This window comes from Crocodylus siamensis, chromosome 3 (assembly GCF_052110815.1).
Source record: "Crocodylus siamensis isolate JL-2025a chromosome 3, ASM5211081v1, whole genome shotgun sequence".
NCBI classification, from domain to species: domain Eukaryota; kingdom Metazoa; phylum Chordata; order Crocodylia; family Crocodylidae; genus Crocodylus; species Crocodylus siamensis.
In genome coordinates, this window is record NC_143397.1 from 133,762,426 (window position 1) to 133,780,516 (window position 18,091).

Genomic DNA, 18,091 nt, shown 5'->3' on the forward strand with positions numbered 1-18,091 from the left:
ATGCTGTCAGCTCTCACCAGTTTATAGCCAGTAATATGTTTTCAGCCCAAGAGCTATTGCTAGAGGATTAGTACCCCAGGGTAAGCACTGTACAAATACATACAAAGCTGTCCCTGCCCTCAGGAGTTGACAATCCAGTGCAAAGCAAAATAGTGAGTTTGTGACGGGGAAGCTGGAAGGGAAATTCGACCTTATGTCAAAGTGGGATTATTTAGAAGAGCAACTTTCAACCCCGGCTGAGCCGGGCAGGATTCAAAGACCAGAAGATGAAAGGCTCTGAAGCTCATTAGCAATGCCCTAAAGCATCTCAGTGCCACACAAGTGTTATTGTTAAACCTTCAAGAATCTGGCTTGCTTTCTAGAAAGATAAGTTGATTAAATTAACTTTTGACCTTTTGGGATTTTCTGCTATATGGTTAAACAGGCAAGAATCTTCCACACCTTACTCTGGGTCTGAAACACTCTAGCTGTCTGCTGCAGTCTGTTTTCAAAGGGGCAACTCTTATTAACCGAAATACAAACAGTAAAGTGCAACTGTAAAACAAATATGAACAACGTCCCAGTTCATTTCTAAATACAGTGCTTTGCATTGTCATTCTGACAATCAGCTGTCCCTAGGGTATGGCAAATCGGGGTGACTGCCCTGGGCCCCATGCTTTGTGGGGGCACAGAGCCGGGTGGAGCAGCTATGGTTGTTTCCGTGGGGCCTGCCCGGAGCTGGCGGCTCAGCTCTGTGCCACAGAAAAAGCACAGACACCCCTCCCCCCTTTGCGGGGGTACCATAGCCCCGTGCAGTGTTAAGGGGGCCGTGCGCAGGCTGATTTGCCCTGGACTCTGCACTTCACTAAGGTCAGCTCTGCTGACAGTTACTTAAGAGTCTTTATGCTGACATGCTTTCTACCTCTTAGGTTATCAAATTCCAGCACAGATCATAAGCGGAGTCTGACTCTACTACCTTCATAGCCGTATCACCGATTTCTTCCAGTTCCACTAAAAGAGTTATAGAGAATGGGAAAACAGTATGCACTTGCAGTTATCCTCTGAGACTCAGCACACAGAGGGAGATGTAACAAACCTTTGGGAGGGGCACATTATGGAATTTTTTGCATCAGGATTCTTGGTTTCTGTTGTTGGTTTTGGAATTCTATTGTGGAAGGGCTATAGGCTGCATTATGCAGCATTGCTCTTTTTGGGTTATTGGTAAGGAATGAACCTGGTTCCACCTTTAGGCATAGAAGCATTTGCATCTTTCACGTGATCTAAACAAGACTGTCCAACTGGTGGCATGAACACTGGCAGCTCCTTTTTAAGATATTGGCTTTCTTCCATATGCCAGAAAGAACCAAATCTAGGAATTCAGTGCATGAGCTTCTGGGCTGGGGTTTACAACATTCACTCTCCACCCTTCTGTTCTCATGAACCTGCAATCCCATTGCTTCCTCTCTGCTTCCAGAAGCCAAGACAAAATCTTGCCCAGAGGGAGGAAAAGAAGTAAAACAACAGTAAGTAATTTCCATCTAACGGGTAAAGAGCAAATTAGTTTTTCTTTCAGTTTGAATAATATGTGTTAATCCTACTACATTTTTCAAAAGACTTGAACTGACAGTATTTTGTTAAGCTCAGTTTGTCTCTTTTTTCCTACCTTACTTTTGAACTTTTTGTTCACTCTTCCTGTCCTGTTTGGAACAACAATCTCAGCTCTGGGGAGACGACAGCTACAAACTATGCTCATATCATGCTGGTGTGAAAGTGGACATGCATGCTGGGCCAGATCTTGTAAGGCCTCTGTACTGCAACTGGGTAACTAGGAGTCAGCAACACTCAACCCCTAAGCAGGGTCAGCTAAGTCTGAGCCTGCTGTTTGGGTCTAGGGCTTTCAAGCAGCACCTGTCCCCGTAGTACAACAAACTGGCTTCAGTCTGTGAAGGGTCTGTGAATGACTCTTGCCCATGTGACTCCTTTGGTGCTTGCTCCAGTATCCCTGTCTATGTAACTAATCTCTGAACCTTGGAAACCCAGTCTGACCACAGCTTGCCTCCTGACACCAGCTCTTGCTAACACCTCTGGTTCAGCACGTGACTCCTGGTTTGACTTTGGCTTTTCTGCTGACTACAGTTGATGGTAATGCCCTTCCCACACCCCCAGATCTAACACCTTGGTAGGCCCTGATGAATCTTCTGATTTGGGCAAACTGTATTTAGTCTTCAGTTTCCTGGAACAGGAGAACAATGGTGGCTTTAATCACTTTTACCCCTCTCCCAGCCAAGGTAGGGATCACTCTGGCCTGCTCTATCCTGTGCCTGCTGGGTTCTCCAGCTGCTGTTCCTGCACTGTGCATCACCACTGCCCAGAAAATGGCTGGTTACACCTCTGCTTATCAGGGAAGGCTCAAGAATTGAGTTTCCCTAGAACCATAAAATTTGTACACAAAAGAAAAATAAAAAACTATTATAAAGGGCATAGTATCAATTGTTCTTCATGCCTACTGGTGTTAAGACAAAAAGCAACTGGTTTGATTTGCAGCAAAGAAAATTTAAATGAGGTATTAGGAGTAATTTTATGTATAATGAGGCACTGGGACAAGGTTATCAAAGACTTCATGAGAGGTTTTTAAAAACAGGCTAGACAAACATGTCATAGATTTTTTTTTCAATGAATACTTATACTACTTCAGAGACAAGCAATCAGCTAGCTGACCTCTTTAAGGTCCTTGTACCAATCCTATTTTTCAATTATTTCCATACCTTGTGTGGTGTTTCTCATGTTCCTCTCCCTTCACATATCAATAAAGAATTTTTCTGTAGATTGAACTCTGAGGAAATGGTTTGATTGTACACTATTGTCTAAGAAAATTTTGAATGATGCTACTTTTTAACCTAAGAGAATCTACTGATTAACTAAGTTATATGTTAGTAAAGACTCTCAAGAAACTATTAGAGATGCTGTTTTTGCTATGGCAACTGCATGCCCCTGCATGTGGGGACACACACCTCACAAGTATAGAACGGTGCACTGTCTAATTAGCTCTGTGAAAACCAGGGTTTTTTAGTTTATATTGGCTAAGAACAGACATCACAATTGTTATGCCTGGGTTTGTCCTGGAACAGAAAAGTTGAGGGATTGACGTGTATACACATCACTCTTCCCATTAGGGTTTAGTGAACAGCTAGAACTGTTAGCGCGTCTTATGCACACTTTTTAGGGTTTGTCCCAGGATAACAGATGTGGACATGTGAACAATTGCATTTTGTCCTTTGAGAAAATGGTCTGTCCCTGTCCCCCGTACCGTCCCCAACAAATGTGACATCTGTCTGTAGACCTAGTATGCCATATTCACGGACACATTCACAGCAGTTTAGAAGTTGGTGCATGCAGAGCTACGTGGGATCTCTCTGTGCAGTGCTGCCTTAAGTCTTATGGAGCCCAATTCACATCTATAATTGGTTATCTGGAACCAAGAACTAGAGACTTGTAGAATTTGTAACATGCAGGGTTTCACATCAGGTTACAGACTTTTGAAAATGACCTTACCAGTGGCTCATCTGCCTTCTATTTCTTTGAGTGGGGAGAGGCACAGTTTCAGATAGCGCTGATGACAGAGAATGTATTACTCCATGTGGTTTCTCTTTTATAAGGTTCCTTTTCCATTTGCTCTGCCTCAGGCAGGAACAAATGTTGACAGCTGAAGGGCTATCTCTTCCCAGGTCATCTTAAAACCTTGAACTAGGGCTGTCCAATTTCTGAGCTTGTGACAAGGCTTGTTGCCACAGGGGCAGCCGTGACATCCCTAGGTGGCCTTGCAGCTCCTGCCTGGCTCGGACTCTAATGTCACTCTCCCTAGATTCCTGGCCTGCTATGCCTTGTTTTTAATATTAAGGTTGATTCAGGTTGGCTGCCAACAGGCCTTAGAGTGAGCCCTAATTCCAATAAATTTTTACTGGGTCTCTTCAGGTCACACTAGGCTCAATCCAGCCATCAGGCCTGATAGGTCCCTCCCAGTCTGGCTGCCTGGTCCTACTGTAGAGCACCTCTAGCCTTAGGGACTTGCGTGGCTCCTTTTCCACCCCTACACCATACCCCAAGCCTCACGGATGTTCTTTCTCATTGTCATGACTATTTATATGCTTGGGCCTTCAAACCCCCTGGTCCCTTCCTCAGTTTCCCCCTGCACTCTCAGGCCCCTGGCCTCAAACACAGCCCCTCCCCCAGGCTCTGGGATCTCCTGGTTTGGGTCCCAGCCTTTTTCTAGGCTCCAGGATCCCTTACTGGATTTAATTCTCTGGGTCTCTTCCTTGCATTTAATCTTTTGAGGACTCATAGGATTTTGTCTGAGAGCATCTGCAAGGAAGTCTTGAGCCTGTCCCAGCAGGGCTCAAGATTAAACTACAGGTGTAACGCAAAACAAACAAGATGCTTCTCAGCCCTCTGATAGACACCTCAAGCCCTCTAAAGGGTTAATACAAAACAAAAGCCACTTGCCTGTAAACCCAGTCTTTTCTCAGCTAGTCCCCCCTGCTCCACACACTGTGGGGCTGTGGCCTGGTGGCATGGGAGTGAGGGGCACTGGGTGAAGACTGGCCATTTATGTTTACAAATAGGGCCTGGTACAAAAAAGGTTGAGAACCACTGGACTAGACAATCTTGAGGTCACTTCTGACTCTAAATTTTCTAAGATTCTGTGATTGTCCCTTGTGAAGAACTCATGAAGGCTGCAGCAGGTCAGAGCAGTTTTAACACCACATGTTCCTCTCTGAAACATCTGGTGTGATCTTGTGAGGCACAGGCCCCTGCCACGTTACATAAATGATGCAATCCACAAACAAATTGCATAATAAACGGAGACCGGACACACATGCAATGTAATTATCATGTGCTAAGAACCAGGGTATAACTGTCAGGTACAGTTGCTTACTGTTGCATATTACGTATATCATAGAATCATAGAAAATGAGGGTTGGAAGGGACCTCAGGAGGTCACATCTAGTCCAACACCCTTCTCAGAGCAGGACCAGCCCCAACTAAATCATCCCAGCCAAGGATTTGGGGTGTAGGTATGTGTGTTTGTACACACACATATACACACACTTTGCATGGCAGCTATAAGACAGACCCAACCAGCTCTCAAGTTCGGCTTGAAAAGGTGAACAGCTGCGGAGGTGGTTTCTACCCGGCTGCTGCAGGTCCCAGGGTGGCTCCTGTCACAGCACTCCCATTGCATGGCTCCCCAGCAGGCTGTATCCTCGCAGCTGAACATCAATGTTTTGGCCCCCCATGCACGCGGCAGCCCAGAGCCAGCAGCCTCCCAGCCCTCCATCTCTAGGGCGGGGTCAGAACCTAAAACAGCCAATCCGCGTGCGCGGCTCCCGCGGCACGCGGGAAGCGAGCTGGGTGAGTTCCAATTTCGCACTCGCATCCTACGCCGTGACGTCACTGCGCGGCGTGTTTAGGCCGGGCGGAACCCTTCCCCCGTGGGGAAAGGGGCGGGAGCTTGAGGCGGAAGCGAGGGTTGATACCTCGTTCCTTTTCTCACGGGGAGCGTCTCGGCGCTCGCGCTCCGGTTCGCTCAGCGGCGGAAGATGTTGGAGACGCTGCGCGAGCGGCTGCTGAGCGTCCAGCAGGACCTCGCTTCAGGGTGCGTCACGGGGCGGGGCAGGGCGCGCGCGCGCGCTCTCGCGGGGAGGGGTGTTGAGACTGTTACTCTCAGGCGCGGGGGGGGGCAGCTCTCACCCCCCTTGTGCCAGGGTGGGGGTAATGCCTGATAGCGTCACTGCGGGGGAGGTTTGGCATTAAAAAGGGCCTCAACCTTCCCCCCAGAAAGGAAAGGGGGGAGGAAGCTCTCGTATGGCCAGGTTTTTAAAGCTGGAAAAACCAGGCATAGGGTCACCTTCCAGCGCCTGGTCTTGCCCCAGGCAAGGTCCCTGGGGTAGATACGATCTCTTTTATTAGACCTACTAACATAGTTGGAAAAATCCTTGTTTACTAGCTTTTTTCTTCACTTCTTTGCAAGGGTGTTTATGCCTGAAAGCTGGCAAAGAAGATTTTTTCCAACTATTTTAGTGGGTATAATAAAAGATTCGATTTACCCCAAGGACCTTGCCTGCCTGTGTCCTTAGACCAGCACAGCTACAACCTACACCCCTGGTCTGGCCCCACACCTTGTGTCCTGTAATGCCCTTTGCCTCAGACGCTCTGTGGCTTGTTGGACCGTGGTGGCTGTTGGAATCCAGCGTGTGAACGACCATCTTGGAGGAGAGAGGTGGGGCTGGAAGGGACCTCCCGAGACCTCATCCAGCCCCCTGCCTGAGGCACGGTCAGCCCTGGACAGACCATCCCACACAGCCCTCATCTAAACCAGCGTTTCTCAACTCATGGGTCACAAGAATATATGAAAGTGTTGCGAACAAGCTTTGAAAAATGGATTGACCAACTTTAAAAAATGGATTCTCCTTTAAAGGAGAAAAATGTGGAAAACAGTGGCTTCTCTCTTACAGGATGGCAGACTTCCAGCTAGTAAGGGGCTGCATGGGGCTCCCTCTGTCCCACACACCTACCCTGTGCCCCACACACTGTGGGTATGGGCCAGTGGATCAGAAGTGAGGGGCACCAGCAGGGCCACGGGACTGTTTTCTACTTAAACTATTTACTGGGTTGGGACTGGCCATCAGTGTTTACAAATGGGTCCTGGTTCAAAAAAAGTTGAGAACCACTGATCTAAACCCTACAATAAGACTACTTTCAACCCTGACACAACAAGAGCTAATGCCTGAACCTGGCGCAGGTAAATCAGGGGAACCACAGCAGCCAATGTCTCACTTCTGTAAAATGTCAATATACACTCAAGAGATCATGGGGAGAGGGCCATGTCCCCCACTACAGAGGAAAGCAAAACCCCATAGTCCATACTGGTTCGACCCTGAGGTAAAATTCGTTCTTGACTCCCCTGCAGCGGCCTCTTGGTAGCCTAACTGCTACCCCCCCGGGCCTGGGATGTCTCGCCTGTGCCCCCCATAGACTCCGTGCTTCCAAGCCCTTCAGTTGCCTTTGACACCCCTTTCCAGGACCAGCCTGAGTAGAACAATCACTTGTCCCTGTCAGATGGTAGTTAAAAGGCACCCAGAGGTGATGCTCTTTCGAATTGTGTTTGTTTCGTGTCAGTTGGCAGGAGTCTCATACTTTTGCTTGACCTTACAGGTTGAAGACTTTGGGTGACAAATCGAGAGAAGTCAAAGAAAGCAAACAGAGGTATTTTTGTGTGGTTTTATGGAGAGCTCTATCTCACTTATATATTTTTGTAAAACATGGTTTAACACATCATTTTTGTATGCGTACTATAGGAAGAGTGTCCTAAACTCTTCCTGTAGTAGACACACACAGTGGGTTATGTGACTTTGAAATTTAAGAGACTGTCCCTTGGATAATCAGACTTCCCCATGCTTGGGCAGTGTTTAGCATGATAGAGTTTTTTTACTTCGTGCTCTTTGAGATCAGCCAGCCAGCTTCAACTTTGGCCCTCCTAGTTGATGTGTTCTGTTGCGCAGCATTAACCATTTCCAGTGCATTTGTATGACAAGAACGGCAGTACTTTTGTGACTATTAAGCACTGTGGTGTTTATTTCCTTATTTGCCAGGTTTTAGCTTCAGAACAGAAAGAAGATCCTTGCAGGCTTAAAACGATGTGTTTATAAAATACTGTTATAATAAAAAGTATTTCAGAAGAGAATTCTTAGATTCGCCTCCAGGAATCTGGTGAAAGTCAGTTGCAGTGTTTTCTAATGCAGTCATATCTGTCTTTTTCCCAACATTATTACTATAATAGCTGTTGATGGAAAAGGACACTCCTCTTGTAGTCACTGCCTAATCTGTTAAGCACATAGCTTAACAGATCTAAAATAAGATAGGCATTTACCTCGATGTATATGCTTAATGAACACTGCTTACAATATGTAGGCAGACCTGTCAATACTGTGGTATTACCAGCCCTGAACTATTTCCTTTCATTTTCAAGGCTTCTGACTGCAGCATTAAACTGATTATTAAGGGGCTTGAAAATGACAGACCAGCCCTGAAAGTGCCTAACTCCTTCACCAACCTTCCTTTTCAAGGCTTCAGCCCTTTGACAGCTGCTTCCTATTTTCTGTTTTTGATGCAGAGAGAAAGTACAGTCAGTTACAAAGTAGACGGTGGGGCTGAAAGCTGCTTTGTAAATAACCCCGTCTCCACCTCCCTCCCACTCTTTGTCCAATGTAAATTGGTAATAGCATTGTATTATGAACATTATGTACCTACCTGGTGTGAATAACCGGAATACATTGTACATACAGATTAGTTTAAATGTGTTTTAATGTGTTGAATGTATTTCATATAACTTCTTTATTAAAGTGAGGAGTATATGTATCTATCAGTTATTAACGTTAAATCAATTTAACTGTGCTTGTGAACTGTAATTTGCTGGAAGTCTTTATATGTATTCTTAAATCATCTTGCAACTAAAAGCTTGATACATGTTCATAATGTAGGCTAAGGCTAAAATATTTTGATGGGAAGAGGTGGAATAATAATTTTAGGAAAGTGCCTTCTTTACATGTGCTTATAACCTGCGCTAAAACATTATGATTGATTGTTTTGGGTGTGGTGGTTCTTGACATGATGGATAACATTTATAGAATCAAAGGACCTAATTTGGTCAAACTCCTTGTACACTGATAGGATTCACTGTTCCTGAACCATCTCAGATGCATACCCAACCTCATAATTTCTCTAGTTGCTTTGCTTCATTGTCATCCTGCTTTTATGAGAGTTAGGTTGTTGTTAATGTTGTTTGTTTGTTTTTTTTGTGGCCCCCCCTTAATCCCTGGTATTTCATCTAATCTATTTTTTTGTAGTTAAACACATTGCAACTTGTTCTGCCCTTTGTGGCAAGGTAGAACATTTTTTTCCCCAATATACTGTACTGTAGCCTTTCAGCTTTTGAAAACTGCCACTCTCTTATCCGCATAATGACCTCTCTTTTTTCATACTGAAGATTCCTAATTCTGTAAGGAACAATCCTGCACTAACTTGGAGCTGATCAGGCAATATTATTTGTTGTTATTTTTTTAACTTCTGTAATTTTTATGATTCCTTTTATAGGAGTGTTGAGTATTTGCCAAAGTTTTCTGCTGGACTGGAATTACTCAGCAGGTATGTTCCTCTTTTTTCATAATAGTAGCCGTCTTTCATGGTTTCTTTCCACAGTCTAAATATTATAGGGGAACTGACGGCAATTAAGATTATGAAAATAATAGTAATTTTCTTATTGAGGTATGGATCTTTATGATATCACTATATCATTTATTGTACTAACTGCACAGTTGGGATAAAGATAGACAAGGTTTTGAATGCAAAGACTTTTTCATTGTGTCTGAGGGAAGACTCAGACAGAAGGATAATTAAAAACAGCGCATAGGACTTTGAAATTGTAGGGGAGAGAGATTCTCAGGGGTAGTAGACAAACAACAGAAGGAGATATCTGACTAATATCTGATATCTGATCAGGATCTATCAAAAGGGAAGAGGGTCACTGTTGCCTGTAGGACAAAAGAAAAGGAATCGGGTAGATTAGGTGTGGCCGTGCTGTGGCATGCACAACTGCTGTCTGTGGTATTAATGAGGGCTGGGGCAGGAAGACTGCAAGCAAAATGAAAAAAGAGGGGTGGGGCAAGGTCTGGGGTTGGAGGGGCATGTTGCCACTTGTCAGGTTTTGGAGTCCCAGCTGGGAGACCATCCTGTACCCTGCTCAGCAGCAAAGTCAGCCCAGCTAGAGGGGCTGGGCAGAAACAGCTGTGTGCCTAATTGGGATATGGGGGAGAAAGGGGTTAGGGGAAAAAAGCCCTGCACTTGCTCAGCCAGAAGGATGGAGGGGAAGAACTGGTTACAGAGGGGGGAGTGGGAAAACTTCCCTATGTAGTCCAGTGTAGGAAACAGAAACAGCACCACTCACATCTTTGCCTCCTTAGTACAGGTAAGACTGACTACCTTCCTTTCCTCTCCCTGGCCTTCAGGACTGGTCAGCCTACCTTCTGCCCCACCCCTGCCCACACACCCCTCAGGGTGCTGGGAGGTTTTTCCCAGAGCAAACTTGATAGTTATGCTTTTGCCTGGGACTAACCCAGCCTGACAGTTCCAGTCTGGGACACCTATTCACAGCAACCTGCGAGTCCAGGGAGTCTAGAGTGAGACCAGCCCTGTCATTGCCCCGTGCTCCCAGAACTACAGGTGGGCATCCCTTATGTACCCCCCATGTGCTCTGGTGCCATCCCACAAAGTCCTGGGACCTCTTGGGGACCCCAGCTTTGCCCATACCTGGGGTTCCAGTAACTGCTCCACAAGGAGTTCCCAACCCTGCTGTACCCCATCATGATGCTACAATCCTGTCATGCACCACTGATCCAGAGTGAGACCTTGGGGACACCTCATTCCATTTCCCGATGGAATCACACTGACCTGGATTGTGGCCCCCACAGGCTGTGATGGTCTGACGAGGGGATTCCCATTAAAACAGTTCCCATGGAAAAGGTTGCTTAGTGATGGGGGAGCAGGCTGCTTCAGGACTATATTAGTGACACTTCTCAGGCAGTCGCTGGCATACAGTTGCCCAAGGGTGCAAGTCCTCTTGTTAGTGTCTTGGGCTCTGAAAGTGCCACGTCATGAGGTTGCGCAGATGCCAGAGTGCTGTTCCATCCTGGGGCATGGAGGTACCAGTTACTACAGAGTATATGACACTGAAGACAGTACCCTATTAGGAAGGCAGGGTTCTGCTTTTTCTGTCCCATGGGAAGTGTGAGCCCTGAAGCTGTTGCTGGGCATATGGCAAACCCATCACTGAAAGTACCTCGAGGTGCTGCCTCACAAGGCGACTTAAATGAGGCTGTCACAGGGTAAAGACACCTTTTATAGCCATGGCCAGAAAAATAACAAAGCTATCACAGCTGATAAGGGACCCGGTCCCCTAGCCAAAGACTCCTGTGTGACTTTAATTTTCAGTCCAAGACATGCAAAGCAATCAAGTAGGTGACCAACCCACAGCACATGTTTTTATGGGCAACTGCTGTGTGGCATGTGAACCCCAGGCACACAGTAGAATGGAGGCAGGGGGCTCGAGCCTTAAGCAGCATAGAAAGGCAGCAGGAGGGTTCTGCAAGAGGAGGAGTCACTGCCAAAGGCCAGGTGAAGACTTCACTGGCACTCTAGCTGCTGCCAAATTAAGGGCTTTGGATCTTTGCTCCCTGTATGAAACTGCAGTGGTTGCAGGGTCAGGACCTGGGTCTTGCTGATGACACTTCCTTTCTCAGAAGCATCCTGCTGCCACTCAGCTCTGCATGTCTGGAAATTCAACCCCTCCTGCTATTGTTCTGGCACTCCAGAGCACAAACACTATGAGGGCAAACACATTCAAATTAAAACCGGATAGAAACCAGCTATAACGGTGTTGTATATTTTCAAGCACTAACTTTGTAACTGTTTGGCTCTCTTTATATTTTATGGTGTGATAATTACTTTCCATGTCTGACCAGTTTAAATTTGTTGCATGGTTAATCAGTGAATTGCATAATATATGTAATGCGTAGCAGGGGCCTCAGGAATACCTCTGGGGGACAGGGATCAGTGACACTTGAGGAGAGGTGGGGGCTTAACTTGTGGCATACCTGCCAAAAAGGTTGGCCACCAGTAGGGTAGGTTACAATATGCTATAAAGTCAATATCAGTGTTCAGTCTTTGGTTCCTAGGGTCCAGACAGCTTATGAATTTGTATTCCCAAGTTTGTCCTTTAAAGGTTGGTAGTTTGGGTTTTTTTAATTTCTCTGAGCGCAAGGGTGGTAAAGTCAGAAAACTGTATTCCTACTGGTCTTTGTGTCTCTCTGAATTCTCACAGAAAGAGTGAAAAGGACTGGTGCATAGTTTTATCTAGTTTCTCCCACATAATTATCATGGGGCATATGGTACCATTTGATCATGTAATATCACATGTAAGGGATCTATGGGTTTATTGTGGGGGTGCTGATTGTTAACAGTGGAGATGTGTTGGCAGGTTTTGCATCTGTTGCTAAGAAAAGATTGCCAAGTCTTTTGAATAGTGGTGAGTTTGGTTGGGATGAAAAGTTGGGCAAAGTGCGGTTGTCTGAGATTCTGAATTGTGTGCAGACTTTGACTGTATGCAATACAGAAGACAGGGGTTACTAACTGAATCAAAAGGTTAAAAATATTGAACCTCTGTTTCAACCCTGAGCATTACATGTCTTACGAATGAGATGGGGAATGCTATAGGAGGGGAAAAGGGAGTATGTAAACATGTAAGTAGAATCTGTATGATAATATGTGTAGAAGTTGTGGGGGTAGAGAGGAGGTTGCATGGGCAATGTAAAGTTAACAGTCAAAGCTAATACCAAAATAAATTGTATTACACTTTAAAATCCTGTAGTGCTGTAATGTACCTTCATTAAAGTTATAAAAATTATTTATGTCATTGAAGCTCACTTATCTGTGCCCTATGTTGGGTTCTTACTTAACTAGTAGAAAGACCAAGAAGCTTGTTGAAGCCATTTTTAGGGCAATCAAAGTACGTGGGATGGGGAGTTAGAAATATCACAGATGGGAGAACCATCTAATTCTGAAGAGATTCTGAAATGTATATGAAAAACATTCTGACCTATTTTTTCCCTCCCATCTCAGAATCAATGTAAGTGTGTTTTATTTGATCAAGTGCAAGAACTTCTAAGCTTTCAACAATCTTTCTCCAACATGGTCTTGTCCCCTGCAAAACATCTGGTCTCATCTTCAGCAAGAAAAATCATGTTATTTTGCATTATGTTTTCTGCAGTAAAATCTTTTGTCAAAAAAAAAAAAATCAGATTAGATGATATTTTAAGCCCCTCAGATTACTTTAGATCTTTAAAATAAATCTGGCATAATATCTTCAACTCTAGCTTACTCCTAGTTATTTCTTTGCTTGAGTGCCTGTTGAAAGGTCATTCAAATCTATGTCCGTAGTAGCTGCTATTGGAAGTTCTGCTCTTGATCTGTAAAAGACTTTTGGAGCTCCTTACGCTCTCTGCTTTGTAGACTTTAGTTTGCATCATGGCTGTCCAAAAGGGCTTGATTCCTAAGCTGTCAAATTATCTCTCCCATTCCAGTTATTAATAAATGACACAGTGCTGTCCAGTTGGCAGCCTGTTGGCCGTACATGGGCCCTGAGAGGTTAGCCTGCAAACCCCTCAAGCTCCCAGACCAAGTGCTGCTCCTCTCATCAGTCTTCTGCTGCTGCCAGGGTCCCTGGGCTTCTCTTCCCTCTTTGAGCTTCTGCTTTCTGCCCCTGCCCTCCTTCTCCCCCCAGTCCAGGAAACATGGAAGGCAAGGATTTTTGGTAGGTTGGGATAATCTTAGTAAGCCTTTTAAATGCAGCACATTCTTCTGAAGAACTGAACAACTTCTGAAAAGCTTTTTAGTTCTTCAGAAGAGTGGACTACATTTGAAAGCTTGTCTAAAGACTTGGCAGATGTTGTATTTATGGCCCAATTGACATGTTAATCATGCAGTAAATAGGCTCAGTGCATGGCAAATTGCAATTTGTAGTTCCATAAAATGACAAACTAGCCACAAAGAGGTTCCACGTTAAAGCTCATTGAACAAGCTTTAGTTAAGGTGCCCTGCCTCAATTTTGAAGTGCAGGATGCTGAATACATGAGACTTTGCAGGTGCTTTTAGAGTGGCTCTCAGCGCTGCCCTAATTAAAGTTAGGGCAGCTAACTTTACATCTTAACCCTGTGTAAAGATGCCATGAAAAACCAGAGATCTCAGGCAGCTAGTGCCCCAGGCATTTAGACCCAGTGCTGCACCATGCCTGATTGTTATGCTTGGCTGTGTTGTGGGATTGGGCATTGGACACCCTGGAGTTCAGGATACAGCTACCTGCTGTGTGATCTGTGGGACTGAGCTGGGAGAAGCCCCCAGTTCAGTTTTAACTCTAGGAGTTGCATGATTGGGATTTGAGGAATTTTATGCCCCATCCCAAACATTGCATGTTGTGCCATGCACATGTGTCATGGCAGGACATTTAGTATTTGGGATGGGGCATAAAATCTCAGATCCAAATTGCACAATTATTTTAATATCTGCTAAGGTTCTAAGACTTTTCCAATCATGAAGTTGGTTTAATTAAAGATATCACTCACAAAACTGCTAGTTTCTCATCACCAAATAGCATTATATTTAAACTAACAAAATTAATTTGTTGGTTATACAAATTTAATAATAGCCAAAGCTGCACTTGTGTAAATAGTTTGTTAAAATGGGAACACAATATCAAGCTTCTTGTGGGGATAAACATCCAAGCTCATGCAAGAGATTATTCATGGAATAATTCTTTCTTCATGTTATTAAAAGATTACTAGTGCCTTAACTAAACATTGGAGATATTTGGCTGTCCTTTAGTACACAATTCTTAGTGAGAAATAGCTCACAAGCTTATCTTTCTTGGTTATTTAGTTAAATGTTCAAGTCAGTTATGGCAGTTCCTAGGGCAGGTTCCTGTTTTGTGTGCGTCGGTGTTTCTTTTTAGCTGTAGAAGGGTATCTTTTGCCTCCACTTTTTTTTTTTTTTTTAAACAGACTGGACTGCAGCTTTATCAATTTGTACTATTCCAGGCATGTTGTGATTAATGCTTTATATGGAGCATTTCATAGTATTTTCAGTTGTAAATTGTAAAGCTATTGCAATAGCAATTTTCTGACTAGACTGTTCCTGGGTTTACAAAGAGACTACAAGAGTGTTTGATCATACAGCAAGATCCTTTTGCCTAAGTTCTCCATTTGGCACAGCTGTGATCTTTATCATAATGGAACAGGCTGTAAGACTTTAGAAACACCTGACAGCAGAAGAATTCTTAGTATCAAAGAAGTAATACTTCACCTATTTTAGTAGATATCAACTAACTCAGAAAAGTGGATCCTTTACCACCCATTTTTAAAAAGAGCGATATTAATTTAAAATAACTCTAAGGATTCTAGAATAATCTCTTTTGAAGTAAATTTCTACTATGTGTTTTTTCATAGAGGAGAATAATTGTGGCTAGAAAAACATCCTGAAAAATAATTTGTCTCCACTTACAGGTGAAAACCATGTTCCTTATGCTTAGTATGATATAGCTTCTTTCTAAATGTTCTAATTTTTTATGCAAGTAGTAAGATACTGTGTGTGTAAGTATAGCAAGGTCATTTGGTAATTTTACTCTTATGGGTAAAGACTTACAAAAATATTTATGCTCATTGGGAATTAATTATTTATCTGGCAATGCTTAAGTAGTTTAAACAAATAGTTCTTCTCTGAATTTGGTAAAAGTTTTATAGGAAAAAAAAACAATAACCACTTTGACCATTTTACATTTACAGTTTTACACAGAATAATTTTAAGTTTAAAAAGCATGTTCTGAGAAGTAGAAATATTGAATATAGAAAAGAGGAATATTTGGAGTCTTTTGAATACTGGCTTCTGCTTAAAGTTTGGGGAAAAAAGGGTATCTTGTCAGAGCTCTTACAGGTATTCTGAAAGATTGTCAGTACAGTATAGTGTTGTTGACTATACAATGTATCTGCATACACATGAGCAGAAAAGACCAACTCATGAGTGTTAAGCTAATGAAGGATGATCATTAAGTGAAATTTTAAATTTTGCCAACTTGCTGAAAGAGGTATGCCCCCAATACTGTGCCTCCATGAAAGACATGCACCTTGTCTACAGTCTGCCTTCCAAAAAACAAACAGATTTTTTAAATTTGTATTTACCTCCTTACACAGGGCAGTGGGGGGTGCACCTTGTGGCACCTTTCAAAGGATCTGGTGGCACCCCAGGGTGCCCTAGCACTCTGGTTGAGTATCATTTTCCTCCCATCTCTGCAAGACTGACTTCTTTACTGTAAATCAAAAGGGTCAAACATGGCCTGTAGATACAGTTTGAATTACACTCATGGAGTCAACTCTTGGGGGCAGGAGGTCTGCAAAAAAAAAAGAAAAATTAAGCCACTTCATTGATTAACAAGTCCATCTAAGTGAAGAAGTAATCTGATTGGAGACCCCCCACACACCAGGTTGATTTTTAAATCTTACGGGGGGCTATCATCTCTTATGGGGGAGGCTCAGCCCCTCTGAGCTCTCCTTTAATTTACACCCTGCCTGTGGGGCAGGTCAAGGTTGCAAAATTGTTCTATCTAGCTGTGGGGTGGGCTACAGCGAGTTAGGGGGCATGGCCCATTGCAGAGTTCAGGATCTTTGGGTCCTGATGAACATGGCTGTCAGCAGTAGGAAGGCAAATGAAGGCTGATGCCCCACCAACTGCTTTGCCCTTTGTCACTACAGTTGCCTCTAGCTCTTCAGCTGCCAGCCTGCCGCCACCATGTTCCCTGTGCTGGAGCTAGAGCTGCTGCTGCAGCACAGAGCATGTCTGGTGGCAGCTTCGCCTATAACACCAAGGACATGGTGGGATCTGAAGCTGCTCCACATGTGCCATGGCAGAGCTATAGGTGGTGGTGGTGGTGCTGCTGCTGCTGCTGCTGCTGCTGCTGCTGCATTCCCTGGGTCAGAGCTGCCGTATGTCTCTGGATGGATTCAGGCCAGAGTACAAGGCCATGTTTAATGTTCCCGTTATAAATAGTTCTTTGTATAAGTTCCTGTAACTAATTAAGTGCGGTTTCCACACCACAAGCCTCATTGGGATACTACAAACTGCATGTAGCAGTTCACTTTGCCCTGAAGCAGCTCAGTTGCTGCTTCAGGTACAAGGTACAATATTAAGCTAATAGCTAGTCCAGATTCCTTGGGGAATCTGTTAGAGGATTCACATAGAACTCCTCCCTTTTTGTTTGCTGTAGCCAGAGAGAAGTAGCAGCCATTGTCTGCATGCTTCTATTCCTTTTAGCTTCTAGCACCAAAAATATCAGCTTCACTTGAGGCACCCCTTCCACTCCACCCCCAATTTTGGAGCTTTGCTTTGGGGTAAAAAGGGATGTGTGGTGTGTGAGTAGATATTCTAAGTAAAATCATGAAAGAACGCAAGTCTCTAAACTGAGCAAACCAGGAGAAATTCTGATCCTGTTTCTCAGTTTGAAAAGCACAACTAGTAACTTGGACTTCTGCATAACTAGTAAAATGGACTTTGTAAAAAAAAAAAAAAAAAAAAACCAAAACAAAAACCAAAAAACCCCACACTGCTGAAAAATTAGTGTTAATCTCTTTCTTGAAGTAAAACTATAGTATATTAAAACCCTGTAGTGATTCAAGGCAAGGTTCTTTGAGTACATGTGATATCTTTTATTAGATTAACTGAGTAGTTGGATAAAGGTTATTTGCAAGCTTTTGGGTACAGGCACCCTTCTTCAGGAATCTACCCAAAGAAGCTTACCTGCCTATGTCCTTAGACCAACACGGCTACAACCAAAAACCCTGTAATGATTCAAAATATTAGCAGCTTCCTCCATTACATCCCATGTTTGAGACCATGTACCACTGCAGAAGGGACATAAGCTAATGCTAGCTAACAGTGGAATTTAGTTTAAATAAGAGCGCTAATATTTATTAGTTTGTCTATTTTAGGACTGTTGAATATCTATTTTTAAGTAACCAGGATAAACTTTCTTTGGCTTCATAGTATTTAATTGCAGTTACCTAGCTTCAAGAGTTAGTGGTAAGAAATTTATATTAAATCAAACAGGACTTGCCACACCTTTAAATCAAATTCCATTGCCCATGTATAAACTGTTTCAGTTAATGGTGGGAATAATTCATTTTGGTTTTACCTAGTGGGAGAAGATCCCCATTCTCATTTGAAAGTTGTTTACAGAAGCATACAGAAGAAGTTACAATAGAAGGAACCGTACTTCTTGTTTTCTCCCTTCTTAAATTACTTTCATGTCTTTAATCATAGTGCCTCTAAATTGTGGTAGCCACATCCCTGAATTGGCACTGTAAGGATTAAGAACAGGCCTTCCATTTCCTTGCTTTCCCCCTAGATTTGTAATTTTGGGGATAAAATTACTTGGCACCCACTTATTTTTACCAAACATGTT

General features: G+C 43.6%; 1 protein-coding gene across 2 annotated transcripts in view; it reads left to right on the plus strand.

The window, feature by feature from the left end:
- The first annotated feature begins 5,400 nt into the window (after positions 1–5,400).
- Positions 5,401–18,091, plus strand: part of DTNBP1 (dystrobrevin binding protein 1) — a 117,864-nt gene continuing 105,173 nt past the window's right edge. The window contains exons 1-3 of one of the 2 annotated variants that reach the window (XM_090039252.1): positions 5,401–5,632; positions 7,192–7,242; positions 9,130–9,180. In XM_090039252.1, coding sequence (XP_089895378.1) covers positions 5,577–5,632; positions 7,192–7,242; positions 9,130–9,180 — 158 coding nt within the window. In that variant the 5' untranslated portion in view covers positions 5,401–5,576. The remainder of the gene's footprint in view (positions 5,633–7,191; positions 7,243–9,129; positions 9,181–18,091) is intronic. The other variant, XM_090039251.1, reaches the window with a different exon arrangement.